This window comes from Podarcis liolepis (assembly GCF_965112155.1).
Source record: "Podarcis liolepis genome assembly, chromosome: 7".
NCBI lineage: Eukaryota > Metazoa > Chordata > Lepidosauria > Squamata > Lacertidae > Podarcis > Podarcis liolepis.
The window spans coordinates 31473737-31500607 of record NC_139561.1 but is presented as its reverse complement, the minus strand read 5'-3'; the positions used below and the strand labels follow the sequence as shown (position 1 = coordinate 31500607).

At 43.9% G+C, this 26871-nt stretch overlaps 1 protein-coding gene across 3 annotated transcripts; it reads left to right on the top strand.

Annotated features, from left to right (window-relative positions):
• The first annotated feature begins 1624 nt into the window (after positions 1–1624).
• WDR88 (WD repeat domain 88) lies at positions 1625–18356 on the top strand. Of its 3 annotated transcripts, XM_083512444.1 has the most exons (12): positions 1625–1857; positions 1909–2004; positions 3654–3764; positions 4507–4595; positions 8979–9042; positions 10814–10952; positions 12656–12785; positions 13568–13752; positions 14499–14581; positions 16454–16522; positions 16928–17020; positions 18005–18356. In XM_083512444.1, exons 2-12 carry the CDS (start codon positions 1909–1911, stop codon positions 18149–18151), a joined length of 1206 nt encoding a protein of 401 aa, XP_083368570.1. In that variant the 5' UTR covers positions 1625–1857; the 3' UTR covers positions 18152–18356. The 3 variants fall into 3 exon arrangements, with proteins under 3 accessions (XP_083368570.1, XP_083368572.1, XP_083368571.1); XM_083512445.1 differs by lacking the exons at positions 1625–1857; positions 1909–2004 and adding an exon at positions 2014–2146; XM_083512446.1 differs by lacking the exon at positions 3654–3764 and having other exon boundaries at positions 1626–2004.
• Positions 18357–26871: the final 8515 nt, after the last annotated feature.

Genomic DNA, 26871 nt, shown 5'->3' with positions numbered 1-26871 from the left:
TGACGTGCACTTTTCCTGTTCTCCCCCTTATATATATCAAAATTAAATTTAAAAAAGGTTTATACAAAAATGCATGCCTGTACATCAATGAGATCTAAATAAAAACACTAGCATTTAAAAAGAGAAAAGTGTAGGCTCAGATGTGATTCAAGACTTCGTTTACAGAGGAGATTCTGCGGGCATAGCCAGGATTTGGGGGGATGGGACAGAACCTCAGTATGCTATGTATTTTTATTTATTTTTATTGATTGGGGGGTGCAGCTACGCCCATGGCTGGGTGTGTGATTATGTGATTAGCTGTGTGACCCAAAACAAACCCTCAGCTCCCTGCTCTGGGCCATAACAAAGGCGGCATTTTTTCATCTCCGCCAAGCTAAGCAGTTGGCTCCTTATCTCTCTCGCCCTGACCTAGCCACTGTGATCCACGCGACGGTCACCTCCAGACTGGATTATTGTAACTCGCTCTACGTGGGGCTGCCCTTGAGACTGACCCAGAAACTCCAGCGGGTGCAGAATGCCGCGGCGAGACTCCTTATGGGGTCTTCGCTGCGAGATCATATCCATCCGGTATTATACCAGCTGCACTGGCTCCCAGTGGAGTACAGGATCAGGTTTAAGGTGCTGGTTTTAACCTTTAAAGCCCTATACGGCCTAGGACCCTCGTACCTACGGGACCGCCTCTCCTGGTATGTCCCACAGAGAAATTTACGGTCTGCAAATAAAAACACCCTAAAGATCCCAGGCCACAGAGTTGGCCTCAACTAGAGCCAGGGCTTTCTCGGCCGCGGCTCCAATCTGGTGGAACGCTCTGTCACAAGAGACTAGGGCCCTGCAGGACCTGACATCCTTCTGCAGGGCCTGCAAGACAGAGCTGTTCCACCAGGCCTTTTGTCAGGGCGCAGCCTGACCCCCTCCTCTGGCAATCTGCACAAAATTTTGCTTGATGGTTGCCATTAATTTGATTTTAATTTGGTTGCCATTAATTTGATTTTAATTTGATTTAATTAATTTTATAATGAATGTTTTAGAATGTTGGACTATTTTGATTGTTGTTAGCCGCCCTGAGCCCAGCTTCAGCTGGGGAGGGCGGGATATAAATAAAATTTATTATTTATTATTATTATTATAAAATCTGAAGTTCCTTTTTTGTTGTGTTTTGTGTATCAAACTTAAGGGCAAATAAGCTACTGGGCTATTAACATCAGCTGTCACATGACCCACCTACCTCCAAGTCAGCACCATTGAACTCAGCAGGAATAGAAATGCCTAAGATTGCGCTGCAAATTCCCACTGCTGAGGGGCAAACACTTTGTTTTGGGGTTGGTGGGTTGTCTATCACCTTATAGTAGTTTCCTTCTAGCCTTCCCAGAAAATGTTCTTGATTTTGATATGTGTGTGCTGTACATTCCTATCACAGTGTGTTGTACTTTACTGTACGTACTCAAAATACTTGTATTTTTAAACTATTATTATTATTATTATTATTATTATTATTATTATTATTATTATTATTATTATTATTTTAAAAAACTTGCGCTCTGAGGCGTCAAGGAGAGTGCCCCAGGGCTTGTGCAGAGTACAAATTCCCGGTTGGTTTTCAGAGGTGCAAACTCTGCTCCCATAAGCGGCGCTGTGCCTTTTCCCGGGAGGAAGCCGAGAAGCGCTCCGTGATCTCGGAATCCGGGCGTCCCGCTTCGCCTCAGGCCTAGAGGGGAGGCACGGGGGAAAGGCGGCTCTTTCCCCGACGGCGGAGAGGAGGAAGGGGCTGGCGGGAGAAGCCGCGAGCCAGGCCGGTTGCTAAGCGTTTGGGAGGCCGCCGCCGGTGGAGGAGCAGAAGGAGGGAAAGCGACCCTCGGAGTAGCTGCCTCCGCCGTCGGGGAAGGGAGGGGAGGGTTCCCGCCCTTGGAGATGGCTCCTCCGCCGATGGTCTGCCCGGACGACCCCCTGGCCACCGAGACCCGCCCGCCGCAGGCCTGGGAGGGGGACCATGAGAAGCTGGCCAAGGTGGGGTGGCGGAGGCGAAGCGGGTGGGTCGAGTTGTAAGGAACGAATGATAAGGGGGCGGTGCAAGTTACCTGTCAATGGATTTATTTCTTTGATTAGCATCGACTTCTCGTTCCTGCAAGAAACGGTGCATCACTGGGTGGTATGGTATTAGTCCTGTTGTAAGGGCAGACCCCTCTTAAGTTAGTCCTGCTGCTTAATTTCAATGGATCTAATCATGAGTGTAGGCAGGACGGGGCAGCCTCCCGCCCCCCCCCCCATCGACAAAAATACATAGCTAACTGAGGTTTTGCACTCCCAACAAAAGGCCTAAAGGTAAAGGTAAAGGGACCCCTGACCATCAGGTCCAGTCGTGACCGACTCTGGGGTTGCAGCGCTCATCTCGCTTTACTGGCATACAGCTTCCGGGTCATGTGGCCAGCATGACAAAGCCGCTTCTGGTGAACCAGAGCAGCGCACGGAAACGCCGTTTACCTTCCCGCAAGAGCGGTACCTATTTATCTACTTGCACTTTGAAGTGCTTTCGAACTGCTAGGTTGGCAGGAGCAGGGACCGAGCAACGGGAGCTCACCCCATCGCGGAGATTCGAGCCGCTGACCTTCTGATCGGCAAGTCCTAAGCTCTGTGGTTTAACCCACAGTGCTACCCGTGTCCCAAAAGGCCTCCCCCCCCCCCAATCCTGGCTACGCCCATAGATCTAATTCTGAGTAGTGCTGCAGACCCTCCAGATGTCCCTATTTTCCAGGAACATCCCTGATTTAGAGAAGTGGTCCTGGTTTCTGATTTGATCCCGGAATGTCCCGCTTTTCCTTAAGACATCCCTATTTTCATTGGAGAAATGTTGGAGGGTATGGCGTTATCTGAACCCCCCTGCCATCTGAAGGCAATCCTGTATAGGGAAGGGTTTTTAAATGTTTAATTATGTTTTTATATATGTTGGAAGCTGCCCAAAGTGGCTGGGGCAGCCCTGTAAGATGTGTGGGGTTATAAATAGTAAAATTATCGTTATGGAATGAGACATCCCTATTTTCATCGAAGAAATGTTGGTAGTCACCTGATAAGGGAATCTCTTAAAAGTCACTCAGTGCAATTCTAACTGTGTCGGCTCAGGAGCAGTGGCGTAGCGTGGGGGGTGCAGGGGGGGCCGGCCGTACCGGGCAACATCTGGGGGTTAGGGTTAGGGGGCGCAAATCCACGGGTTAGGGGGCGCAAATCACTTGCCTTGCCCCGGGTGCTGACAACCCATGCTACGCCACTGCTCAGGAGTAAGCCATATTGCATTCAATAGGATTTACTCCCTGGGAAATGAGATTAGGATTGCAGTCCTGGTTAAGATAAAGTATCAGGCGTGTCATGTAGCACCTTTCTTCAGACCCAGATAAAAATGTTGTTAGGAAGCCAGTGGCAACCACTTCACACAACCATCAGCAGCCACCAGGAACCAATTCACATGTGGAGAGATTTAAAATAGACTCCAGTGAGCCATTTGCTCAGGATTCATGTAAATTGGCTTCAGTGAACGTGCAAGAGAGAAACTGACAGAACAGAAGGTATTTCTAATTACACTTTGTACAGCCCTGTTCTTGACTGGTGTATCTACAAAAAAAACATTGACAGAAGATAACATGAGATACTCTGTTCTTTCACAGATTCATTTTAAAATTTTAAAAGGACATTCAGCAGCTGTGACCTCCTGTCATTTCTGTTTTGATGAAACAAAAGTTCTTTCAGGCTCTTATGACAGCACAGTGAAACTCTGGGTAAGCTTGTTACAGACCTGAAGCAAGAAATCTAATTGATCATATTGCTCTGAAGTCTAAACCGTAGTTTATCATATTAGCACAAAGGTTAAGTGAATCATTGTTGAAAGTACCAAACATACACTGTCTCTAAGGTCACACTCCTTTGCACACTCAGCTTGGAGTAAGTCCCATTATACTCAGTGGAATTTATTTCTGAAATGACATATATAGGATTGAAGTGTAAAGTATTTGACACAATTTTACTTGCCAAATTAAAGTGGTAACTTTCCCACTACTTGCACAATGAACGCTTGGCCTGCAGAGCTCATTTTTGTAGGGTGTGGTGATGGTTCGGTATATATTATGTTTAAAAAAAAGAGTAGAAAGGTTAGAAGCTATAAATAATATAAATGGAAATGTGGGGAAAACATTCCACTTTTGCATTGTGGGTACCTCTGAACCTGAGACACTGGGCAGAGAATAAGAATACAATTTATGCCCTGTGTGGTTGCATTTGCCTTCAAATAGCCCAGAATAGTTCTTTTTGAAGAGATAAATGTATCATGCAGCCAGTGTATCATGTGGCTTCATCAGGTAAACAGAGGTAATTGATTTATCAGATGCAAGTTCTGCGGGCAGCTTATAAGCAGAACTATTTGGAATAATTAAGTGGAAAAATATGTCCTACGAATTAGCCTTCATTGTCTTTTTCAGTCTGAACACACTACTGAATAACCAAGTTTATCTTTATTTCTTGAAGGATATTGCCGGTGCTGTCTGTATTCAGACCTTTGAAGGTGAGCACACTGGGCCCATTTCTGAATGCTGCCTGAGTCCTGATAATAAAAGGTGATAACACTGTTGCATTTTATATATTAATTAGTAAGCCACAGAACTAATTATATTCAGCAAGTGGGTTTATAGGAACAGGGAAAAGAATGATGACAAAACAGAACGGTCAATGCTGTCCTGCCTTAGAAAGCCAGTAGGAAAAATTATTACCACGACTGTGTTGTTATATATATCTTATAAAATACTTGAATCTTTTTTATTAAAAAAGTAAATAGATTAATTAGATTTTAACTCAGTGTATTACTACCACATGTAATGAAGTCTGCAAAAGCTTATGCCATGTTATATATGCCAGTCTTTAAGGTGCCACAAAACTGTTGTATTTGCTGCAAGAGACTAACAATTATTCCTTGGGAGAGAGTATTGCCACTGAGTCTGGCTGCTACAATGTGGAGGAGCCAAGAGAGGAGCATATATCTGCAGTGCTACTCCATGAGTTCATATTGGGACAAATGGAAGATGGTGGGGTGGCTGGGGTCTCACCAGACACTATCATCATGCCACTTGCAGAGATCAGATGCATTCAGTGAGTGCAGCTGATAAGAGAAGAAAATTCTGTGTGAAGATGTACAGTTTTGCAGAGGCATCTTCAAGGGACGGAGATAAGCTAAGCCTCCTTTTGCTCCCACATTTATTTGCTACATTTCTGAATTTAAGACGTCAGTGCAACTGTTGTCAGAACTGAGTGGAGAGCCAGCTAAGAAGCATGAAAAGTTTCTATAAACCACTGTTTTGGTTTTTTTAACTCTTTTCATTAAAAGATAACAGCGATGCAAATCAGTACAATATATTCAATTAAATCAATGCTTTCGCATTATGGCTAATTAATTTAGAAGAGACATTAGCTATCCAGACTGGTTATAGATAAGAGGAAAGCAAACAAGCATGATAACAAAATCATCTTCATGCCACGTTAAACCATACCTAATGTTTAACTGCAATTTCACGCCAATGCCCAGCATGCTCAAAAATCCCTGCTTTGCTCCTCCTTTGCTCCTGACTGTGCTGAAACAAATCATGAACTTTGCATTGTCCTGTCCTCTGAACCTGGGTTGCTTGTTTTCCCCAACAACCCATGAGTGCTAAGCCAAGAACAAAGCTGGGCTACTGTTCATTGAAGAGAAAATAACCCACAAGCTGAGCCTGAGTTCAGACAACACATCAAGTCGAGACTTTGCGGTGTTTTGCCTCATGGCATTGATTGGCCAGGAGTAGCTGGGACCATGAACCAGCTCACTGCTCATTCATCTTACACCAGAGCTAAATGCCTTTTATGGTTTAACAGGATGCGCAGACCAGACCACTGCATTAGTTGTCAAAATACTGAATGGCCATTAGGATAACAGTGCTTACGTTCTGGATTAGTCAAGAAAAATTGTTATTTTGGTCTAATGGAGGGTGCTGAAAAATAAACCGTGGGAGACAAATATAGATACTTATCCACCTTGGGATAAATATAATTGAATATCTTTGTTGTATAATGGACCTTAGTGCTTTTTTTTTTACTGCTGTGTCAATGACAGAGCAGTTACCAAGCAACATCAGCTGCTGGAAAATGCAGAGGAAAGCTAGCCCCAGAAAACCTCATATTCAGAATAGCACGCAGATTCTAAATTGAGTCCAATGACAGCTCAATCCTGTGGTCTCAGTACATCAGGCATCCATCACTCCATCGTTGGGATTCTGTGCACAGCCATCAGCAGCAGAGGCAACATTTCAACAGTCGCCATAGGAACAAAAGCCATAATAGCAACAACATCAACAGTGAAGAGACTGCATCTCTGGCAATCCTGCCCCGTTTCCCAACAGCAACCCCATATTAGCCATGCAGGGGGCGACAGCTGAATGACCCCGTGATATAAGGCAGGATGTGATGAAGCTTGAATATTTTCCTGCCTAGTCAATGCAAGGAAAACCAGGCAACCAGCACGAGACGCAGTTGCTTCTCCGCCGGGTTGCAGTTGGAAGGAGGGCAGCTCCCACAGACTCCAGGGCTGTCTGACATGGGTACAAATTGTCTGGCAGCGCAAACACAAGCCATCTGCAGCAGCTAGCCTTTTGCCAAGCAGGCCAACAGGGAAGAAAGGAGGACTGTTCCAGTCACAACTCCCAGCCAGCTTCAGAGCACAATAGGTGGGAAACAAGCATGGGAAGTCCAAGGTCTACCTAGGAGAAAGCTCAAGACCTGTTGTGGCCCAAATGTTTCCTCAAAGCACTCATCATCAGACCATGCCAACCACTCCCATTCTGCTGGGTGTCTGTGTGAACAGACTATTTTATATTCTTTGCAAGAGGAGATGGTTGCATGGTAAAGGAAGAACAGAAATGTCTATACAGTGGTACCTTGGTTTTCAAACGCCTTGGTTCTCAAATGCCTTGGTTCTCAAACTCCCAAAACCTGGAAGTAAGTGTTCCAGTTTTTGAACGTTTTTTGGAAGCTGAACATCCATTGCGGCTGTCAGCTATTGTTTCTGGGGCCCTTGCACCAATCAGAAGCTGTGCCTTGGTTTTCAAACGTTTCGGAAGTCAAATGGACTTCTGGAATGGATTAAGTTTGGCGCTTTTGTTTTTGCTATTTATTTTTTGTTTTCGTTTTTGAGGCTTTTTCTGTTAATTTGTTTTTGTGACTGTGTGGAACTCAGTTCAGCTACTGATTGATTGATTGATTGATTGATTGCAGAAATGGATAAAAGCCCCCCATTCAAACAATGAGTACCATTAGTGCAGAGAAGAAGAAAAATTAAATTTTCATTTTTATCATATACAATACTGTCTTATTTATTTTATAGTACAGTACATTGATTATTGCTTTCATTTTATGGATCAATGGAATCGTTAGATAGTAAAATTCATGTTAAACTGCTGTTTTAGGGGTTGTTTTTAAAAGTCTGGAACAGATTGATTTGTTTTGCATTACTTTCTATGGGAAAGCGTGCCTTGGTTTTGGAACGCTTTGATTTTGGAACGGACTTCTGGAACGGATTAAGTTTGAGAACCAAGGTACCACTGTAATAGAGTAAACTCATACAGAGCAGCACCAGAAGCTTCCGGGAGGATTAGTGTGAAAGAGCACCGAGGTTGGATTTGAGTTTCAGTTCAGGAGGTTATAAAAACGATGCCCACAAGGCAAAGTTTACCTGCCACGTTGCTCTACCAGCAGTTATTTTAGGTGAGGGCACAGCAGGACTGCTCCAGACAGCAACTGCACCACCACATAGGCACTGCAGAAGGCGGACTGGCTTGATCAGCCTTCCAGGATCCCAGCCTTCCTGCTCTCTTAGCACTGGGCATAGCACCCAGGGGCACAGCCGAACAGAGCTAACTTGGAAGCGTGGGCCAGTGGAATGGCACAGACTTATGGGAGTCTATGACTCTGAGAGTGATGTGGCTCCATTCAGCAGGCCTTAATACACAAGGTACAATTTCTCCAGAGGCGCTTTGCAACCATGCAGTGATGAGCTGTGGAGGCTTGCAGAATTATTTGGGCTCCTGATGCTGTGGGACTGAGAAAAGTGGTTGTCTGGGGCTGTCCATTAACTTCAGTGGGAGAGATTTAATGTATGCCGCTTCTGCATAATGTTACACAGGGGGAAGGAACAAGGCCCCAGAGAACATAGGATTCCTCCTAAGTTACATTCCACCTGGCTCGGCTCCTTAATTGCTATAGGGGCAGAAACTTTTGTTGCCACGTTAAAAGTGGGCTGGCCCAGGGATTTTGAGAAACAATTCCATCCTACCCAGTGGCCACAACTAAGTTATATGATTTCCCCCCTTAAATATCTTATAAGCCACATGAGCGGTTTGTATTTTCCTGCTTCCCAGGGTTTTCTGCTTCCAGTTGATTTGCAAATGTGGAACATCCCAGTTTCCAGTTTGAGTGTAACTCTAATGAACAAAAGGGAGCTGTAATATTTGAAGACATATCTATAGTGTCATTTCTCTTATCCTGAGGGCTTATCCATGCTTCCTCCTTTCCCGCTACTTTCCCCCAGGAAAAACAGCTCTTTAGCAGTCAATCGGAGCAAACACAACTTGGGTTTTCTCCAGAGTGCCATTTGCTCCTATTTTGCACGAAAGAGCAGGTTTTCCCTGCGAAAGGAGCTGCGCAAGGGGGAAACCGCTTGGAACCACGCTTAGAAAGCCCAGGTTAAGCGGAAAACCATTCCAGCTCATGCTTTTGAGGCAGGGGACAAGCAGAAGTGTGGACGAGCACTAAATACTACATATGATGGAGGATGACTCTTTCCAGAATATGAGAGCGGAGCATAAAGAACATTCGTAAGCTATTTGTTATTGTTATCTTAATAATAATAATAATTAATTAGCATGAATCAAACATTTTTGCTGTCTTTGAACATGTAAATGTGTTTAATGTTTTAGGTTGATAACAGCATCATATGATAAAAGTCTAAGGGCCTGGGATACTGAAACAGGGAAAGTGCTTGTATGTATTGATTTTTTTAATCTAAAACCCCCTATTTAATCACTAGAAACTAAACTTCCCTTTTGCTGTATTGTTTTTAACACTTGATTGGAAGCCGCCCAGAGTGGCTGGGGAAACTCAGCCAGATGGGCGGGGTATAAATAATAAATTATTGTTGTTGTTATTATTATTATTATTATTATTATTATTATTATTATTATTTACTCAAATGTTTATCCTTGCAAACACATGCAGTCATTTGGAATGGGGGAATAGTTTGGTGAAGTTTCTTGCAGTGAAAATTGGTGGTAGTGGGGTTATAGTTTTTTTTATTACTATTATGTTATGCATTTTGTGTTTTTATGTTGTCAACTGGCCTGTGATCTTCAGATAAAGGTTGGTATATACATTTAATAAATAACAATAATACAGTAATCTCAACACTTGTCTGCTCCAAATCAACTCCTCCCAAAATGACTTTTCTCGAACAAACGTTGATTTTTCTGTGGGGATTTCTACCTGGCCTTCAAACGGATTCCAAGGATAAGCTTACAAAAATCAGAAATATAATTTTAAAAATTAAGCATACAGTCAGAAACTGTGTGAAAACAGCAGCCAGTGACAGAACATCTTGGAGTGAAAGTCCTGGGAAAACAGAAAGGTCTTTGGCACCAACCAGCATGACATATCTGAATGGGTGTCAAGCAAGCGTTCATGTGGAGGGCCTTCCATAAGAATCGGTTAAATTCATTTGTGTGTAATGTTTGGTTCCACCCTAATGGTCTAATTCAATTGGTACAGATTTTGATCATGTGATTAAAAAACCAAAACAATTAAAACAATTACAGCAAAAGATAAACGTTTGCTGCATTTCATGTATTTATATATGATTTCTGACCAGGATTAAGCTTTCAGAACTTACCTACTGTTCCTACTAAGCAGGACTGGGGCGGGCGTGAACCATAGCCTTATCTCAGAATGTTCTGAGGCATAAATACAAGATGTGACCGGAAAGTTCGGTGAATGGTCACAGAAATCGGACAGTGAGAAATATTTGAACATACACGCCTTACAGGCCTTCAAAATAGGCCCACTCTGATACAATGCACCATTGACAAGGTTTGTAAAACTGTTGGAAACTTCTGAAGAAGTCCTCTTTTCGTACTGCTTTCAGTTCCCTTGTCACAGCAGCTTGGACATCTTCAATGGTTTGCCGACCTTCGTGGAAACGCTTAAACCACTCATACACTGTCTTTCAGGTTACAGCTTCATCTCCGTCAGTGGCGTAGCGTGGGTTGTCAGCACCCGGGGCAAGGCAAGTAATTTGCGCCCCCTAACCCGTGGATTTGCGCCCCCTAACCCGTGGATTTGCGCCCCCTAACCCGTGGATTTGTGCCCCCTAACCCTACCCCCCAGATGTTGTGCCCGGTGCGGCTGGGCCCCCCTGCACCCCCCATGCTACGCCACTGATCTCCGTACACAGTTTTGAGCATTTCCAATGCCGGTTGTATGTTCGAATATTTCTTGCTGTCCGATTTCTGTGACCATTCACTGAATTTTCTGGTCACACCTTGTATAAATGCTTAAAAGTGAGTTAAATATTCTTTTTTTAAAACCTGTGAGCGTGATCCAGTCTGCCCTCTGCACGCTGCCAGGTACATGGTGGGAGTGTCGCCTTGGTCTCAGTCACAAGTAACTTGAGCTGCATCTGGTCTCATGTGCATATGTTTGGTCCTTGGCTGATCGTTAACCCTAAAAGCATAACCTCAAGGGCTTCTCTTCTCTTCTCCAGTGGACTCTAGAGCAGGATGGCCTTGTGACGTCATGCCATATTTCTCACGATGGCAAGTACGTCGCCTCCAGTTCAGATTTGGAAAATGCTTTATTCATTTGCGGTGTAGAAGATGCGAAAAAGGTGGCATATGTCAGAGGTAACATTTTAAAAACTTGGTCACGATCCTTTTCTTTATACCCGTTGAAAGACTCCCAGACGTACACATGCCTCTCACTTCAGTGGGACGTGTACAGGATACGATTCTGTTTGGCTGTGCCCCTGTCCGTTTGCATATTGTACATGTTTACCTGCATCTAGAGTATATATGGATTTCTTACATATCTCCCTAGAAGGAGCATGTCTTTGTCCAAAAATTGTTAAATATTTTAGTTCTGCTCTATTGCTTTGTTGTAGAGCACAATACAGCACACAGCACAGCTGAAAGCTTCAGCGACCCTATTTATGTGGCTTATCTTGACAACTAATGCAAATATGGCTATAAGTGGCAAGCATTGTTTGCCAAGTACCCAATGAAATTGTGTGTGCATACATTGTTGCATGCACCCCAATCTCTGAGTAGCAAGATACTCCACAGGTTTCTGTGCTTACCTAGAGTCTGGTTTCCTTTGAATGACAGCCAATGGATATACTGTGGTATCTTTTGAATATATGGTTTTATTGAAACATATATGATCAAAGCCAGGGGTCAGCAACCTTTTGTAGCCATGGGCTGGTTCACTGTCCCTCAGACCATGTGGTGGGCTGGACTATATTTTTTTTTGGGGGGGGGGTGAATGAATTCCTATGCCCCACAAATAACCCAAAGATGCATTTAAAATAAAAGCACACATTCTACTCATGTAAAAACACCAGGCAGGCCCCACAAATAACCCAGAGGTGCATTTTAAATAAAAGGACACATTCTACTCATGTAAAAACACGCTGATTACCGAACTGTCTGTGGGCTGGATTGAGAAGGTGATGGGGCCGCATCTGGCCCCCGGGCCTTTGGTTGCCTACCCCTGATCTAAGCATAGGATGGAGAGGCTCGCAGCATGAAGACCCCAACAGATCTTAATGTACTAGGGAAGCCTCAAGTCACAGTTTTTGAGTTCAGCACGGAGCAAGACATATCTCTGCAGTCTCCAGCTTCCAGTGTCTGCCAAAATTCACACATGCACAGCCCCCTTCCCCCCTTAGCCTATTGTTCCCCATCCTAGGATGACATCAAGCCAAGTGAGTTGGGAAAAGGCCCGTCCATTTGTCTCTATGGCAACCTCTACGGACATGTAAATTGCAATACTTAAGGCCATGACCTTAACAACGGAACTAGTCTGACCAGTTTACCAGGTTTCCTCTTGTAGATTCTAACCTCGCACAGGATCACAGGTTTGGAAGGGACCAATGGGTATCATCCAGACTGACCCACCCCCCCAAACCTATAACAATACACACACCACATATATCTCCTGAGGATACATTCCTATGGCACAATATTGAGCCAATTGAATTAACAGAGTGAATTCTAAGGCTAGTTTTTGATGTGTAAAATTGCTAAGAGTTGAAAAAATGGGAATCAAGTGGTGGGTGGGTAAACTGACTTAAAAAAAAATCAAGTATTAGTGTCACTACTTCAGAATTATTAAATTGACATTTTGCCCCATACTTAGATGGTTAGTTGTTGTGTGTGCAAGTGTTTCAGTTTCTGCTGTGTTTTGGAACTATAGAGACGTACATTAAAATAACAAAACCATGACAATAAGCTGAAACTCAGATGTGAGTAACCATCAGACTAGCTGGTAGCTCTAACCTTGTCCAAAGTGCTTGCAGCCTGTTACTTGGAGTGTTCCTTTCTTTCAGAGTATCACAGAAGCACAGTGAGAAGATGTCGCTTTGATCCTCAGAACCAACGAATAGCTACAGTGTCATCTGACATGTCTTTAAAATTCTGGGATATTATAGCACAGTCTACCACAGTCACAATTGAGCGGTAAAAGAGACAGTGAAGCAGCTACTGATGTGGCTCTCATGAAGTCTGCTTCCTATAAGTGTAAAATCTGTAGCAGTTAAATGGGTAATGTGGCCACTTCCACTAAACTAGATGTTAATTTTGGAATCTTCTTTTCACACTCATTTTATGGGAGGCCCATCCACATAATAGTCACCCTCCTGTGTTTTCCCACTTGTGAGTGCTGAGAGTTCAGCTTTTCAAAAGATTTTTATGCGCTTTTCGGGCAGTATTGTTTTTATTTTGGCAGGGACGTATCAGGCCTACCACAGCTCAGTATATGCACACTATCCGTTTTTTAATGCTTTTCCAGATATAATTTTAAAAAATATTAACAAAATGGTCCTTTAATGAAAGAGTGTTTATTTCATTAATTTCATAGCACTACTACTTCTTCTTCTCCTTCTCAAACCGTTTTTCTGAGAAAGAAAGAAAACAGGAGTCCATTTTTAAAAGTATATCTGTTTGCACTCAGAACATCCTTGGCCCCAGCTCTTCTTTTCTTCTTATCTACCATGTCCAGACTAGTGTTACTTTTACTTGCACTTCACAGGTGATTCTCCAAAGCTAGCCTTTGGAGGGCATTGTGTGCCTGGGACAAAAAGCATTTGCAGCTATGAGGATAGCCAGAAAGAACAGCAACTGACCAGTAACTGGGTTTTTTCTGCAGTACCAGGGCTGAGGTCAAATAGTGTGCCCTACAGAAGAGTCAACACTGTAAATTTGAAGGTATCCTGCTGCAGTGATCTGCACATCTTTTTCAGGGCACACACCAACGCAATTGCAGATTGCCGTTTCTCCTTGGATGGCCATTATTTGTGCACAGCAGGTTGGGATGAAGTCGTAAAGTTATGGGATATCAGGACAGGGGAGTTCCGTTCCCATGGACCCATTATTTTGGATCAGGGCCACATAGGAATAGTTGGCTGCTGTGATATTAGTAAGGATGGTGAGTAATGTGAAATGTCATATAATGGCACCTTCTACGCAAATGTATAAATGTGAAAGAAAAGTGTGTTTATTTCAGATGAGTCACAGGGGTCATGCTCAAACCACTAATTAAGTTCTCAACTTTCAGAATGAAATGATTTTCCGTTTTGATTAAATGGTTGCTCATTTAATTGAGGTAGACGGAACTTGATGACTTACGGTAGATTGTTGTTCAGTCAGCCTTCTAGAACACCCCTTAATTGATAAGCTCATTAAGATCTATTGTTAGGTGAACATGTCTGAGCAGAGAAATAAAATGTCAAGCTTTATGATGCTGTGTCAGCCCCTGCTTATTCTATTCAAACCTCTGCCACTGTTTAAAATAGCCACTTTTCGCCATCAGTATGCTTCCATCCTCACTTTACTCAAACTCCTGCCATTGTTTTAAACCACCACTTTTCCCCTTCTCGCTCTCATGCCATTACCGCAGTTGTTTTGCAACATACCTTCACTTTTGCTCCTTTCCCCTACCATGACTTCCTGCAAATCCAGGCCTGTGATGTGGCCTAGAAATCTCCCAGTGGGAGCTGCGTGATGACATTTTTACATTTCCATTATATAGAAAGATATGGCTTAGTATTCTTAATGCAGTATTTCAGTTGTATTAAAAGTCAAATATTCATTCACTTTTTCCTGCATGAATGAATCTTAGTTTATTTAATAACAGAGCACAAGGCAGTCACCTGACATAATTTTATATTTCAGCATCGCTTGTGGTGTCTGGAGGTTATGACAAAACAATCGTTATCTGGGACTCACGAGAGGCATATAAAAAGCTATGTTTAAAGGTACTGTGTAAGCATTTGCCTGGGCAAAGGAGGACTTAATTTTGCTTAAGTTAGCTGTGAAACTCCAACTGACTATGCAAGATCAGTTCCTAAATGAAAGATAATTTTTGAAAATGCTCTTTCTATAAGAATAATTAAATTGGTGTCTCTTTTTCCCTCAATCTCTTCATGTCATGTTTGATATCCAGTAACAATGTTTAAAACACTGACAATTTCACCGCTTTTATAGCTGATCCATTGGGCAGTGCCCACATATCTCCTGATAGTGCAATTCAGAAACCATATTCTGCACATTTCCACCTCTGGCACTAAGCCATTGAGTTGTAGTTGCTAGGAAACTAAGCCATAATTCCTAGGGTGGTTCATGATCAAGCATCACAGTTTTTTGAACAGCAGTTGTACACCGAATATTTTCACTTGTAGGTAACCATAACATTGTGAGGCCTGTATATTCAATAATGCTTGAGGTTGGTTAAGGGTCCCCAGCCTCTTTTGGGGCTGTGGGCACATTTCAAAATTTGAGAAACTCTTGCGGACAGGGCAGGGCTGGCTCACCCATGAGGCAAGGTGAGACAACTGCCTCGGGTTGCCAGATCTGCAAGGACAGTAGATCCTCTGTGATGCCCCTTTGATTCTGACTTGGGTAAAGATGCTTTGACACTTCCCCCTGTGCTTGATGTCGATATTCACTCCTTCCTTGTTCCTGGTGTAGATCTTCATTCCTCACTTCTTCCCTGGTGGTGGGGGAGGGAGGAGTGCCAGTTTGCGATTTGCCTCAGGTGCCGAAATGTCTTGGGCCGGCCCTGAGGCAGGGCACCACCACAACAGAAATGGCTGCCCTGCAGGCTGGCTAGCCACGAAAAGCAAATAACTTGCCCAGGGAACTGAGTAGCAAGGCAGAGGTTGGGTTTGAGCCTCAAGCGCCAAAACGTATTTGCCTCCAGAAGGCGATTCAACTTCACGGAAGGAAAAGTGATGGTGCTCAGAGAACTCCCCTCCCCGAAAGCACGCACAGACGAAAGACACAAATCCCACACAGAAAACAAAATATAACACAGGTCTCTCTCTCACACACACTGAAACTCACAGGCAAAGCAGCTCCAGTTGCTTTACTCCCCACTTCCAAGCTTCCTAGGCAGTGGGACGGTCCCATATTTTTTCTTTTTTATAAAGGCAGCCTCCACCTTCTCCCTTCCCTTTCCTGTCAAAGTTTCTCGGCACCACATGGGAGTGGAAGCTTCACTTTCTGGCCAATATAGAAACAAAAGAAATGTGCAGAGCTGAACCCCAACACCCGTGGGTGCCATGGGAGGAATCGGTGGCAATGTTTGTTTGCATCAGAACAGAACTTCCACCCTGGCAGGAGGCCCCTTTCTTGTAGGGCTGCTCCCCTTCTCATAACAGACAGAATGACAAATGCATCGGCCGGAAAAGGGGAACAGAACCGTAGTTCTTCCATAACAGTAATTAAAACTATTCACTATGAAGTTCTGTGGAAGATATTATATTTAAAATAATATATTAAAATTGTATGTAAGTGCTTAAGAAAAAATACAAAGTATTAATTAGATTTTGCCAGAAACAGATGGGGTTTCCCCCCCTCAGAGTGTCACAAAAGACTCACCACAAAGATCTTGAATGTAGAACACATCTTCTAATGCACCTCTAAGCAGTTTTCATCTGTGACGTTCACAACAGAAAAAGGCCTTCAGTAGTATTGAAATAAAATAACAATGAAACTAATAGTGCAACCATAAGCATGCTTACTCAGAGGCACGTTGCACTTAGTTCAGTAGGACTTGGCTCTCTACAAATGTCTTAAGGGTGAACAAAATCCCACTTTTGTGTAATCGGAAAACTGTTTCTTTACAGGGTCATGCAGGTTGGGTGACAGACATTGCCTTGAGTAGCAACAAGAAGTGGCTTGTATCTGCCTCAAAGGTATCATCAGTAAGCTTAGTTAAATAATTTGAAACATAGTTCAGTGGCTGTCTTCCTCCCACTCCCGACTGCTTCTGTAGATACCTCATTGTGATACTTCAATCCCATAAGGTTTTTTGTGGGCCCCTCAAAACCCCGACAAGTTTGTCCTAAAAAAAGAGAAAACCTTGAAGACCATTCTCGTGGGCCTCCTGCTATGAGTGTGTGGTGCCAAAAAATATGTGTAACTGTACACCCACCCACACCTCGATCCCCTCCATTTTAAATATTTTAAAATTGGCCACAACCACTTTTGCATTTCAGTCATGCCCATATTGACATGCAGCCCCCAAAGGTGTGGCCCTTGGCCTGAAAATGGTTATCCACCCCTGCTGTAAATTGATAGAAATCCTTCCGTTGTTTCAGGACTGTACTTTGAGAGTTTGGGACATTGCAGATGCCCATGAAGTCCCTGTGGTGGTCCAAGCCATTAGAACAAGAGGCTCCAAGTTAGCAAAGGTCAGTCTTATTATTCCTCTCTTGGATGTAACTATCCTACATGAATGTTTCTCTCTATTTGTATGTCCATATGCTTCCTCCTTTTCCTTTTAGCAAACCCCAACCTCCGAATCCTATGTGCCCTAAAGTCCATTCTGCGAGCCACAGGTGCATTTCACAGCCTTTGGATCAAAGAATGTTGAAGGGCAGAGCATCATTTAAGTCAGGGATGAAATCTGGAACTGGTTTTGAATGTCACACTTGAATATCGGAAACCATAATAAAGGAGAACATCTGAATAACAGGAAGCTGCATATCCTATAGTGCATAGCAGCCTTCCCTGGCCTGGTGCTTCCAGATGTTTTACACTATAACACCCAGCAGCCAGCTGGTGCTTTCCCCATATCCTTTCCCGACAGGAACAAGAGCTACCAGCATGACATTCCTATGGCAGCGAAAAAATATTTGAGGGGAAGGTAGGCAGGCTCACATATGTATGTGTCTATGTGTCTGGGTACATCGTTGTCCCTGCACAGACTAGCGGCAGTGCATCTCAAATTCAGGATGCAATACAGTTGCCGAAACAATGTATTGATACCAGATGGAATTGCAGTCTTAACTTACTTCTGAGCACACATGGTTAGGATTGAGTTGTAGGGCTACAATCCTGTTCTTTCCTGGAAGCAAGCAGCATTGAACACAATGGGGCTTGCTTCTGACTGAAAGCATACAGGATTGCACTGCACTGCAACCAAGAAATTAAGTCATTTTTATCTTGCCCCGCTCATTTTGATGGGACGTAAGTGAACCCAGTATGGTCTGTCCCCTAGTAAAATGCTACTAAAAAATTAGGAGCACATGCTGAATGTCTCTTATAGAGTGATTTCTGCTAAGCATTCATTAGCATTTGCAAAAATGGGTCTGCGTGTCAGTTTGTTTTTAGAATGGAAATTCCTCTTGTTTGAACCACTGATATGTTATTTTTTTCTATATAAAAAAATCTAGTGTGAAGAATGTAAGAAGTCTTTCCTGCTCTTCCACAATGATGAAGATAAAGTAGAAATCAATTGTGTTTTCTGTCGGCTGGCAAGTTACAAAGAAAGTGTTCCGCCAGATCCCCCTCCATTGCCTCCACTGCCTCCTGATTTTTAAAGGAATCAGCAACAGGCCATTGCTGGAAATTTTTTAAGCGATAAAAGTTATTTGCCTGCATATACAGAACTTGGAACTGTTTTTTTAGTCTTTAATTACATACTGAAATTCCTATGGAATAGAGTCATTTGAAGGATCCACTGCGTCCTACTGGCTGACAAACATAAAATAAAAAAAATAAGTACTGCCAAGTGGATTTACACAACTTCTAGTTCCACTGTGGTCCTCTCTTAAGTGTAATTGAAAAAGTAACCCGGTGATGCAAGAGGAAAGTCATATGAATCTCAATCTAGTGTGGAACAATTAAACAACATGTGCACCATTAAGCAACACGAGTCTAGCTGAGAGGTGGAACTTGCAGTCTTCGAAATTCTGAAATCCACATTAGAGCAATACCTTTATTAGGGCAATCAAAATGTCACAAAATAGTGTGCAAGCCATGAAGCTTCAATCTGATCAAAGCCTCAAAAAGGAAAGTGGGAGAAGGTTGCTGACATTCAAGGGAAGCTCTGTTAGGTGCTCTGTTAGGTGTGATTTCTATAATTTAGCAGAGCATCATTTGAATGTCTCCCACATTCAGTCTTGGAGATTTTCATCAGTTGCAGACCCCATGAATTTCAGCATCAACCAAATTTTTTCCTCCCCTTCACCTTAGGCTATCTTCTAGCCTGATTTAATATTATTTTACTTAACAGAATTATATGCTGTTTAATCATACATAACATACATGAAATATGAAATGTTCATTAAAATATTGATAAAATCAAACATTAATAGCAAGTTAACCTGAAATTTATCAAAATGCATAAAAATATATCTTAAAACTATTTCTGGAAGACTTACCTAAACAAAAAGCCTTTAGCAGGTGCCAGAAATAATACAGCAAAGATGCCTTTTAATATCAATGGGAAGGAAGTTCCAGAGACTAGTTGCTGCTACACTGAATAATCAATTCCTTGGAACTGAAGAGTTCTGGAGAACTTGAAAGTGTGACCACAATTGTCTGACATTTTGCTTGGCCCAATAAAAGCATTGCCCCGATACAGATTTTTCTGATTTTTCTTATGGACCAAGATGGCTACTTCTACGTTTTGAATCTTTGAAGTGTGTTCATATTTGGTTGCATTTGCAAATGTAGATAAACATACGTTCATAAATGTAGACTGCCAGTTTTAAGGAACACGGGAACAAACCCTTATTCTGAATAATGCTTTTTGTAGGAAAGGATAGGGAGCACTGGGGATGAGTTTATGGAACTTTGATGGCCCAAAAGGGTTTGAGAACCACTGATAGATGCTGCTACAATCAGGGCCATGAGGCAAGGTGAAGTGACTACCTCAGGCGTCAGGATCCGCAGTGGCACTGGCAGCAGATCCCAATGTAGACCTTTATCCCCCTTTTGTTCCTGAGGGACTTGGGTGCGTTCGGCCTGGAGACCGACAGGAGATCTGAGAGCCCTTTTCACATAACTTAAAGGCTGTCACATCGAAGATGGAGCAAGCTTGTTTTCTCCTGATCTGAAGGGTAGGACTGGAAACAACGGATTCAAGTTACAAAAAGAGAGATTCCAACTAAAACATTAGGAGGAGTTGTTTGACAGTGGAACAGATTCCCTTGGGAGGTGTTGGACATTCCTTCCTTAGAGGTTTTTAAGCAGAGATTGGACGGCCATCTGCCATAGTGGAGATTCCTGCATTGCAGGGGGCTGGACTAGATAACTCTTGGGGTCCCTTCCAACTCTATGATTCTATGTAGATCTCCACTTACTCTTTCCTTGGTGGGGAAGGGGAGGGGTCGTCACTTTGTGGTTTGCCTCAGGTGCCAAAATGTCTCTGGCAGACCCCTGGCTACAACCCACCATCTCTGCTCAGAAGCACAGGCCCATGGGGTACTGAGGCCAGTGGCGTAGCGTGGGGGGTGCAGGGGGGCCGGCCGCACCGGGTGCAACATCTGGGGGTTAGGGTTAGGGGGTGTAAATCCACGGGTTAGGGGGCGCAAATTACTTGCCTTGCCCCGGGTACTGACAACCCACGCTACGCCACTGACTGAGGCCCCCAGTCCTTCCAGCGACAGCCCCCTCCCTGTGGCCTTTCCTTGTTGTGATGGCCTCCTTAGTCTGTACAAGGCTGTTTTTTTGGGGGGGGGGAGGGTATTAAGGGAGGGGGCCTTGAGCTTTCCCTCCCCGCCCTCCCAGCTAAGTTTGATCCCCTGCAAGTTTTCTACACCCTCCTGGTCCCTTCCAACTCTACAATGCTGTGATCTATTCCAGCCATAGGAGCCAACTCTCAGGGGCCGAGGGGCTTTTGCCCCCCAATAAAATATTTGAGGGCCCCCCAAAAAGTTAATGAGCATCTCCAAATATGGTGTGTGTGCTGCATCATGCGATCGATTGTGTGGGGCGGGAATTGCCTCCCCCCACCAAAAAATATTGTTTTTCAAGTTGGCGCCGCTGATTCTAGCAGAATCGACCCTCGGAGAAGTGCGATGCCGCTGGAGGGTCCTATTGAAGCCTACCCACGTCTACTCAGAGTAAGCTCCGCTGGAGTTCAGCGGGTCCCACTCCCCGGGAAATTGCATCTCCCTCTGCGCATCTTTGCAAAGCGCTTCTCCCAGTCAAAGCCGAGTTGAAGGACAAGCCCTACAAACCACCAACACCCCGCGCCCAGAAAAATACATAAATCCCGATGCCGGTCCCTGATCCTTAGGAAGTGCGGTGGGTGGGCATGCCTCCCGTCCACGTGCGGATCCAGCCGCGGCTGCATCTCCCGCAGGCCACTTCCTCTTCCTCCTCCTCCTTCCTGCTCCCTCCTGGAGGTACATGAAGGCTGCTCCGCTGCTCACCCTACCGGCCGGCGCCGTGGCTTAGTTGGTTAAAGCGCCTGTCTAGTAAACAGGAGATCCTGGGTTCGAATCCCAGCGGTGCCTGCAGCGGAGTCGCCTCTGTTTTGCCTGCTCCTGCAGGAGGCTGCCTTATTTTTATGCCCAACCGCCCTACTCGGCGGGAGAAAGCGAGAGAGGCGCGCTCGGATCCTCCGCCTCCTTCGCTCCAGGTGCTGCTTAAAGGTTTTGCTGCTGCGCGCCGCTTTGCAAGAGGCTCGTGGCCAGGCGCCCGCTTTGCAAGATGCCCGATGCCCTTCCTAGGCGCTCTTAAGAGTAGCCCCCATGCGCCACCCCCCGGCAGCAGCCCCATCGCGGATCCACGCGCGGGGGGGGGGGGGCGAACCCACAGCTGAGCCCTTTGCAATTGCAGTCACGAGTAAATGTACACCTTTTTGCAAAAATGGGTTATCATAACAAGAGACAGAGATAATCTTACGTGTGGCAGTAGTTTGACATCTTGCAGAAAAAATTAATTATTATTTTTTTACACGGAAGTGTGTTTGTTGCCTGCATCTTTTAGACTTGAACTGCCGATTTCTGTGTGTGTGTGTTTCTCCTTCCTTTAAACAGGGCCACTTTTTAACTATGCCAGGCATAGGGGAAAACACCCTCCAGCTCCCATGGATGACCCTCTTAATTCTTTAATGTTTCCTATTCTTTCATGCTTCCTTCCTTGTTGCTTAACATGGTGACGAGGATGCTCAGCAGATGCCCACTGGTGACGCATTATTCTTAAAACAGGCACACACAGAGAAACTTGACAAGGTATGGTATGTTTTTCAGAATTCTGCTTATTCCGACTACGCAGACTTTGAAGGGAAGAGTGTTTGTTCATTCTACATTCATTCATTCATTCATTCATCTATTTATAGTCCTGTGTTTGTGTAGTTGTCCAGATTAATCCAGAACCACTGCTGTCCCTGCTTATTTCCTTGCCGTCATCAATACAGGCGAAAACTCGCAGAGGGGCATGCATCAATATGTGCCAGGAAATGCTTTATCAAGTTGATTAATCCAACCCAAAGGGTCGATCCAGTTTAGGCTACAATCCTAAACACCATTACTAGGGAGGAACTCCCATCGGACTCTGTGAAATTCACTTTGGATAGTGGTCAGAAAGTGTCACTGGGACTTTCACAAGCAAAGCTCAGTGATGGTGGAGGTTTGTACCTTGGTGAGGTTTACAGACTTTATCCTGACCTCTTCCCCCATCCTCCCATTCAGAGCCTCCAGAGCTGCCCATTTCCTCCTCATTATGCCAAAGATGGAGACTTGCACTGACTGGACCTTATGTCGCCATAACACTGTCCTACCTCCCCTGTACTATCATTAATTAGGGTCATGGGCATAGCCAGGCCTTTTGTTAGGGGGGACAGAACCTCAGTTTGCTATGTATTTTTATTTATTTTTATTGTTGGTGGGAAAGCTGTCCCTCCCTTCCCCCTCTTGGCTATGCCCATGCTTAGGGTTGCCCTGTGGTTGATGTCTTAGTAACAATCTTACCCTGGTCCGACCAGCATAATTCAAGGGCAATATTGCAGCCTTACAGCACCATCTTGATTATGTCTACTCAGAAGCGAGTCCTGAATTCATTGGGGATCATCCCAGGCAACTGTGGTTAGGACTGCAGCTTTAAGTGAGTACAGTCGTACGTTGGATTTCAAACACCTTGGCTCCTGAACAAATCGACTCCCGAATAATTTTTGGAAGCCGAACATCCGGTGCGACTTCCACAGCCTCCGATAACAGTTCCGGGAGTCGAACAGCCTCCCGGAACACATTTTGTTCAAGAACCAAGGTATGACTGTAAATGATTTCTTAGATGCTAACACAACCACTGGTAAAAATGTTGTCTGGGTTACCATGATTACAGTAAGCCAACAACTTACATACATGCTTTTAACTTGTGCGCATTCAGCTTTACATGTGTGGCAAACAAACGAACAAATAAGGGTGGAAAGGGGGCAGGCTTATGGGGGAAATGACTTTGGCAATCCCACCTGCCATCCAACCCAATGACTATATTGGTTTTGGCTTTATGTGTGATCCCCGGAACATAACACATGGTAAGTTGCAGGCTTACTGTACCCCAAGTCTCAGAAGGAGGATCTCCTCCCATAGAGGATAGGATATGTGTTGAGTCCTGCAAGGTTGTGGTGGGCTGCTGGAAATTCCGCTGCCGTGTGAAGTTCATGCAGTGGGGGTCGGGGTGCACGCAATAGGGCCTCTTCTATAGTGACCTCCAGAATATGGAATACCCTCCCCTCCTAGAAGTGTCTAACCTCGTCAATGAACACATCTCAATGGCATGTCTAAATGTACTTGTTCCCACAGGCCTTTGTGGGTGGGTGAACCCTTGGGATAAGTAATCCCACCCCAGGACTGTGTGGTGAAAGGTGGAATGTAAATGCTAGTGGCAACAACAACAACAACTTGGGTGGCTTGCACTGGAAAAGTCCACAGGGGCCTTGTGAAGAATAGTGTAGATCAGGCTTCCTCAACCTCAGCCCTCCAGATGTTTTTGGCCTACAACTCCCATGATCCCTAGCTAGCAGGACCAATGGTCAGGGATGATGGGAATTGTAGTCTCAAAACATCTGGAGGGCCAAGGTTGAGGAAGCCTGATGTACATACTTGAAGCAGAAATTTAGCCTGTGGGACTTCAACATTCCTGGAATATTCTGGTACTTTTCTGGTCTACAGAGCAGCCTCACAGGAGCAATAATCCACTTCTGGAGGATGTTCTCCATTTTGGGCATATTTAAAATGGCTTTGCAAGCATTTTCAAAATGGACTTTAATTTTCTTTGTTAAGATGCCAAAGATCAATTGGTTGGGAACATGTATAAAGAACAAAGCGATGGGGAAAGAGAGGTGAAAACATGAGGACAATCCGTCTTCTCAGAGGGGTGGTTTGGCAGAAGGAAATACTGTGCAATTCAGGGACTTTTCTGAAGTCAAATGGTGTACAGGTATGTCACGTAAAATTAAAACAGGCAGAAGGAACAAAGTCACTTCCCAGAAAGAGGTCAATGACCAAAAGACAAGCAACACTGTGGAAGGCTACCCTTGGAGCAGCATCGCCAAGTACTTTTCCTGAAAAGGACAGGACTGCCAAGGAGAGAATGCTTGCGGAAAAGGAATCACAAACAAAAGTGGCAACAGAAATCAGAGCTTGATGTAAATCTCTTAGAAGCTTAGCTGTCACAGGTATGGGACTCCATTCTTATGGACAAATTAATGGCCTTATAACAAGAGCACTGTACTGGAAAGAAAAACAGCAACTTCTATGCAACATGGCATCCTTTTATTGAATAGTACAAGCTATTAAGCATGGCTTCCATCACTAGCAACACACGGAACATTGTGGAATGACACTTTCATCTGACTACTGTACATTTGATGGACCACAACTGGGATCGCTTCATGTTATATTTCCTATATTTCCTTTCTCTCTCACCCCCCCCCCCAAGAACAAGCCATGACTAGATTTTATATGGCTTGCAGGTGGGTGGGGAGAGATTTGCAATAAAATAAATTACAGTCTGTATTCTATTAACTATTAAAAGGCTTGGAAGCAGGCATAGAAAACAATAAATGCAGCCTCTTAAAGTAGATCAGAATCACTTAATACTGTCATGTTATGACTTTTGAATCAGGGTAATAATAAAAGCCACAATATAAATCAGTTGTCGGAATAAGGAATGACAGGGAAGTGGGGAGATGCTTGCGTATTATTGTTCCAGCTGTTGCGTTGTTTGGTCAGAAGTGAAAGCAGCACTTGGGGAACTCCTCAGAGAGCTGAAGGGCAAGGAGTGGATGTGAGGGCAAGATTTATATACCTTAAAATGAGCCTATTAAGGCCTCATCTGCACTATACATTTAAAGTAGTATTACCCCACTTTAAACAGTCATGGCTTCCCCCAAAGGATCCTGCAAATTGTAGTTTGTTAAGGGTGCTGAGAGTTGTCAGAAGACACCCCTCCCTTCCCTTCACATAATTACATTTCCCTGGAAAATTAGGAGTCGATGGTTAAACCACTCCGATAACGGTTCATATGGGAAGAGGTGGTCCTTGACATATTGCGGTCTTGAGCCATTAAAGGCTGCATAGGTCAAAACCAACACTTTGAATTGGGCCCTTAAACTAATTGGCAGCCAGCACAGCCAGGCCAGGATTGGTGTTATATGCTCAAGCTGTATTGCCATGGTGAGCAAGTGATTCTTGCAACCATTGAGGGAATACAATAAGTCTGCATGTGTCTCAAGCAAAAAATCACTTATAGTCAAAACCCATTGGGTTCAATGACAGGTGGGACTGCCAACATCATTTCCCCCAGAACCCCACCTCTTTTTCTTTTTTAATTTCTTTTGCTATGCACACAGGTTACCGGTAAATGCATGTAAATGATGGGCTTAAACTTCTTTCTGAATTAATGCTTTCCTGTCCAATCTCTCAACATTATATCTGTTCTGAATTTTAGATTGATTGATTGATTGATTGATTGGTTGGTTGGTTGATTTTTACTGGACTCTGTCTTCTGTTGCTTTATTGTAGCTCTGGAGGTATTTGTGTTATTATTTCAAGGCCTTGGGCAGCAGCCACCAGTAATGTGTAGTTCTGCTCTTTCTTCCAAGTAAATTTTTAGGTTGGAGGTGTCAAGTAACTCAACACGCTCTGCAGTAAATGATGGTTGTGTACACATACATTCAAAGCACATTTCACTCCCCACCCCCAGAAAAGAATCCTGAGAATTGTAGTTTGTTAAGGAGGAGGGAAATTGTAGCTCTGTGAGTGGGTAAACTATTGTTCCGGGATTCTTTTTTTGATGGGCATGTGCTTTAAATGTATGGTGTGTATGCAGCCCATCATGGTTATCCAACTGTGATCTTAGGGGAGCTGGGAAATCTAAACGGGCCTGCAAATATATACAGTATTGATAACCTTAACAATATGCACTTTATACAAGGAGTTTAACAAGATTGATTTGTGCTGCCTTGGTAACAATTAGCAAAGGCTACTGAAACCTTTCAAGGGAGAAATGATTTTTTTTCTAAACAATTGCTCTAAAGTAATTGCTAATATAAAGCAGGCCTGCCACAATATAAAATGCTTGGCTAGGTGGTGGAACATTGCTTAATTTCTAGCAAAAGGGATTGTGGGGCTCAGTCTCCACTAGCCTGTCTAGAAACAACACCATCTGATCGAGTAGCTCGTCTCCTTGATTCCTGCTCTATGGAGACTCTGCATTGTATGCAGCTAAATTATGCCCACATTAGCCCCACTGAAATTAATGGACTTGTGTTTGTCATGTCCATTAATTCAATTGGATTTACCATGAGTATGAATAGCTTTGGAAACAGCCCTCTGTACCGGCTCAAGAGGGCTTTCACTTATTTTTACTTCATATCTTCCAGAGTCAAACCTTAAAAGCACTGAAAACAAAGGCCAATGAGCCCTTGTATAAAATAAACTCTGCAGTGGAATAACCAGAATAGTTCATGAGAAGGAACAGTCTTGCAGATTTAGGAACTGCCTCTTGCAGTCTGGATGGGTTGGAATGATAAATTGCTAAGTGCAAGATCAAGTGTCAATTCAGAGGCGCTGTTGCCTGTTGTGGGGACTTGGGCTAAACTCCAGCGCTTTCAAATAAAAAGCACACGTGACAATATCTTCTGAAGACCAATTCTTTAGGACAAAATGCAGAATAAGAGACCTTTGGCCCAAACATTAGTGGTAGCACTGAATCACTGACATGCTATTTACCAACCTACCATCCATTGTTTGTTTCTTTACTTTTACTCAAAAACAAGCCACCCTTTTTGAAACTGCTAAGTGTG

Bases quoted from the DNA above. Each gene is read 5' to 3' on its own strand.
- WDR88 (XM_083512444.1), top strand. From the start codon at position 1,909: ATGGCTCCTCCGCCGATGGTCTGCCCGGACGACCCCCTGGCCACCGAG. The intron at 9,043-10,813 runs GTATGTATTGAT...TCTCTTCTCCAG, and splicing joins CTGAAACAGGGAAAGTGCTT to TGGACTCTAGAGCAGGATGG. The intron at 12,786-13,567 runs GTAAAAGAGACA...CATCTTTTTCAG, and splicing joins ACCACAGTCACAATTGAGCG to GGCACACACCAACGCAATTG.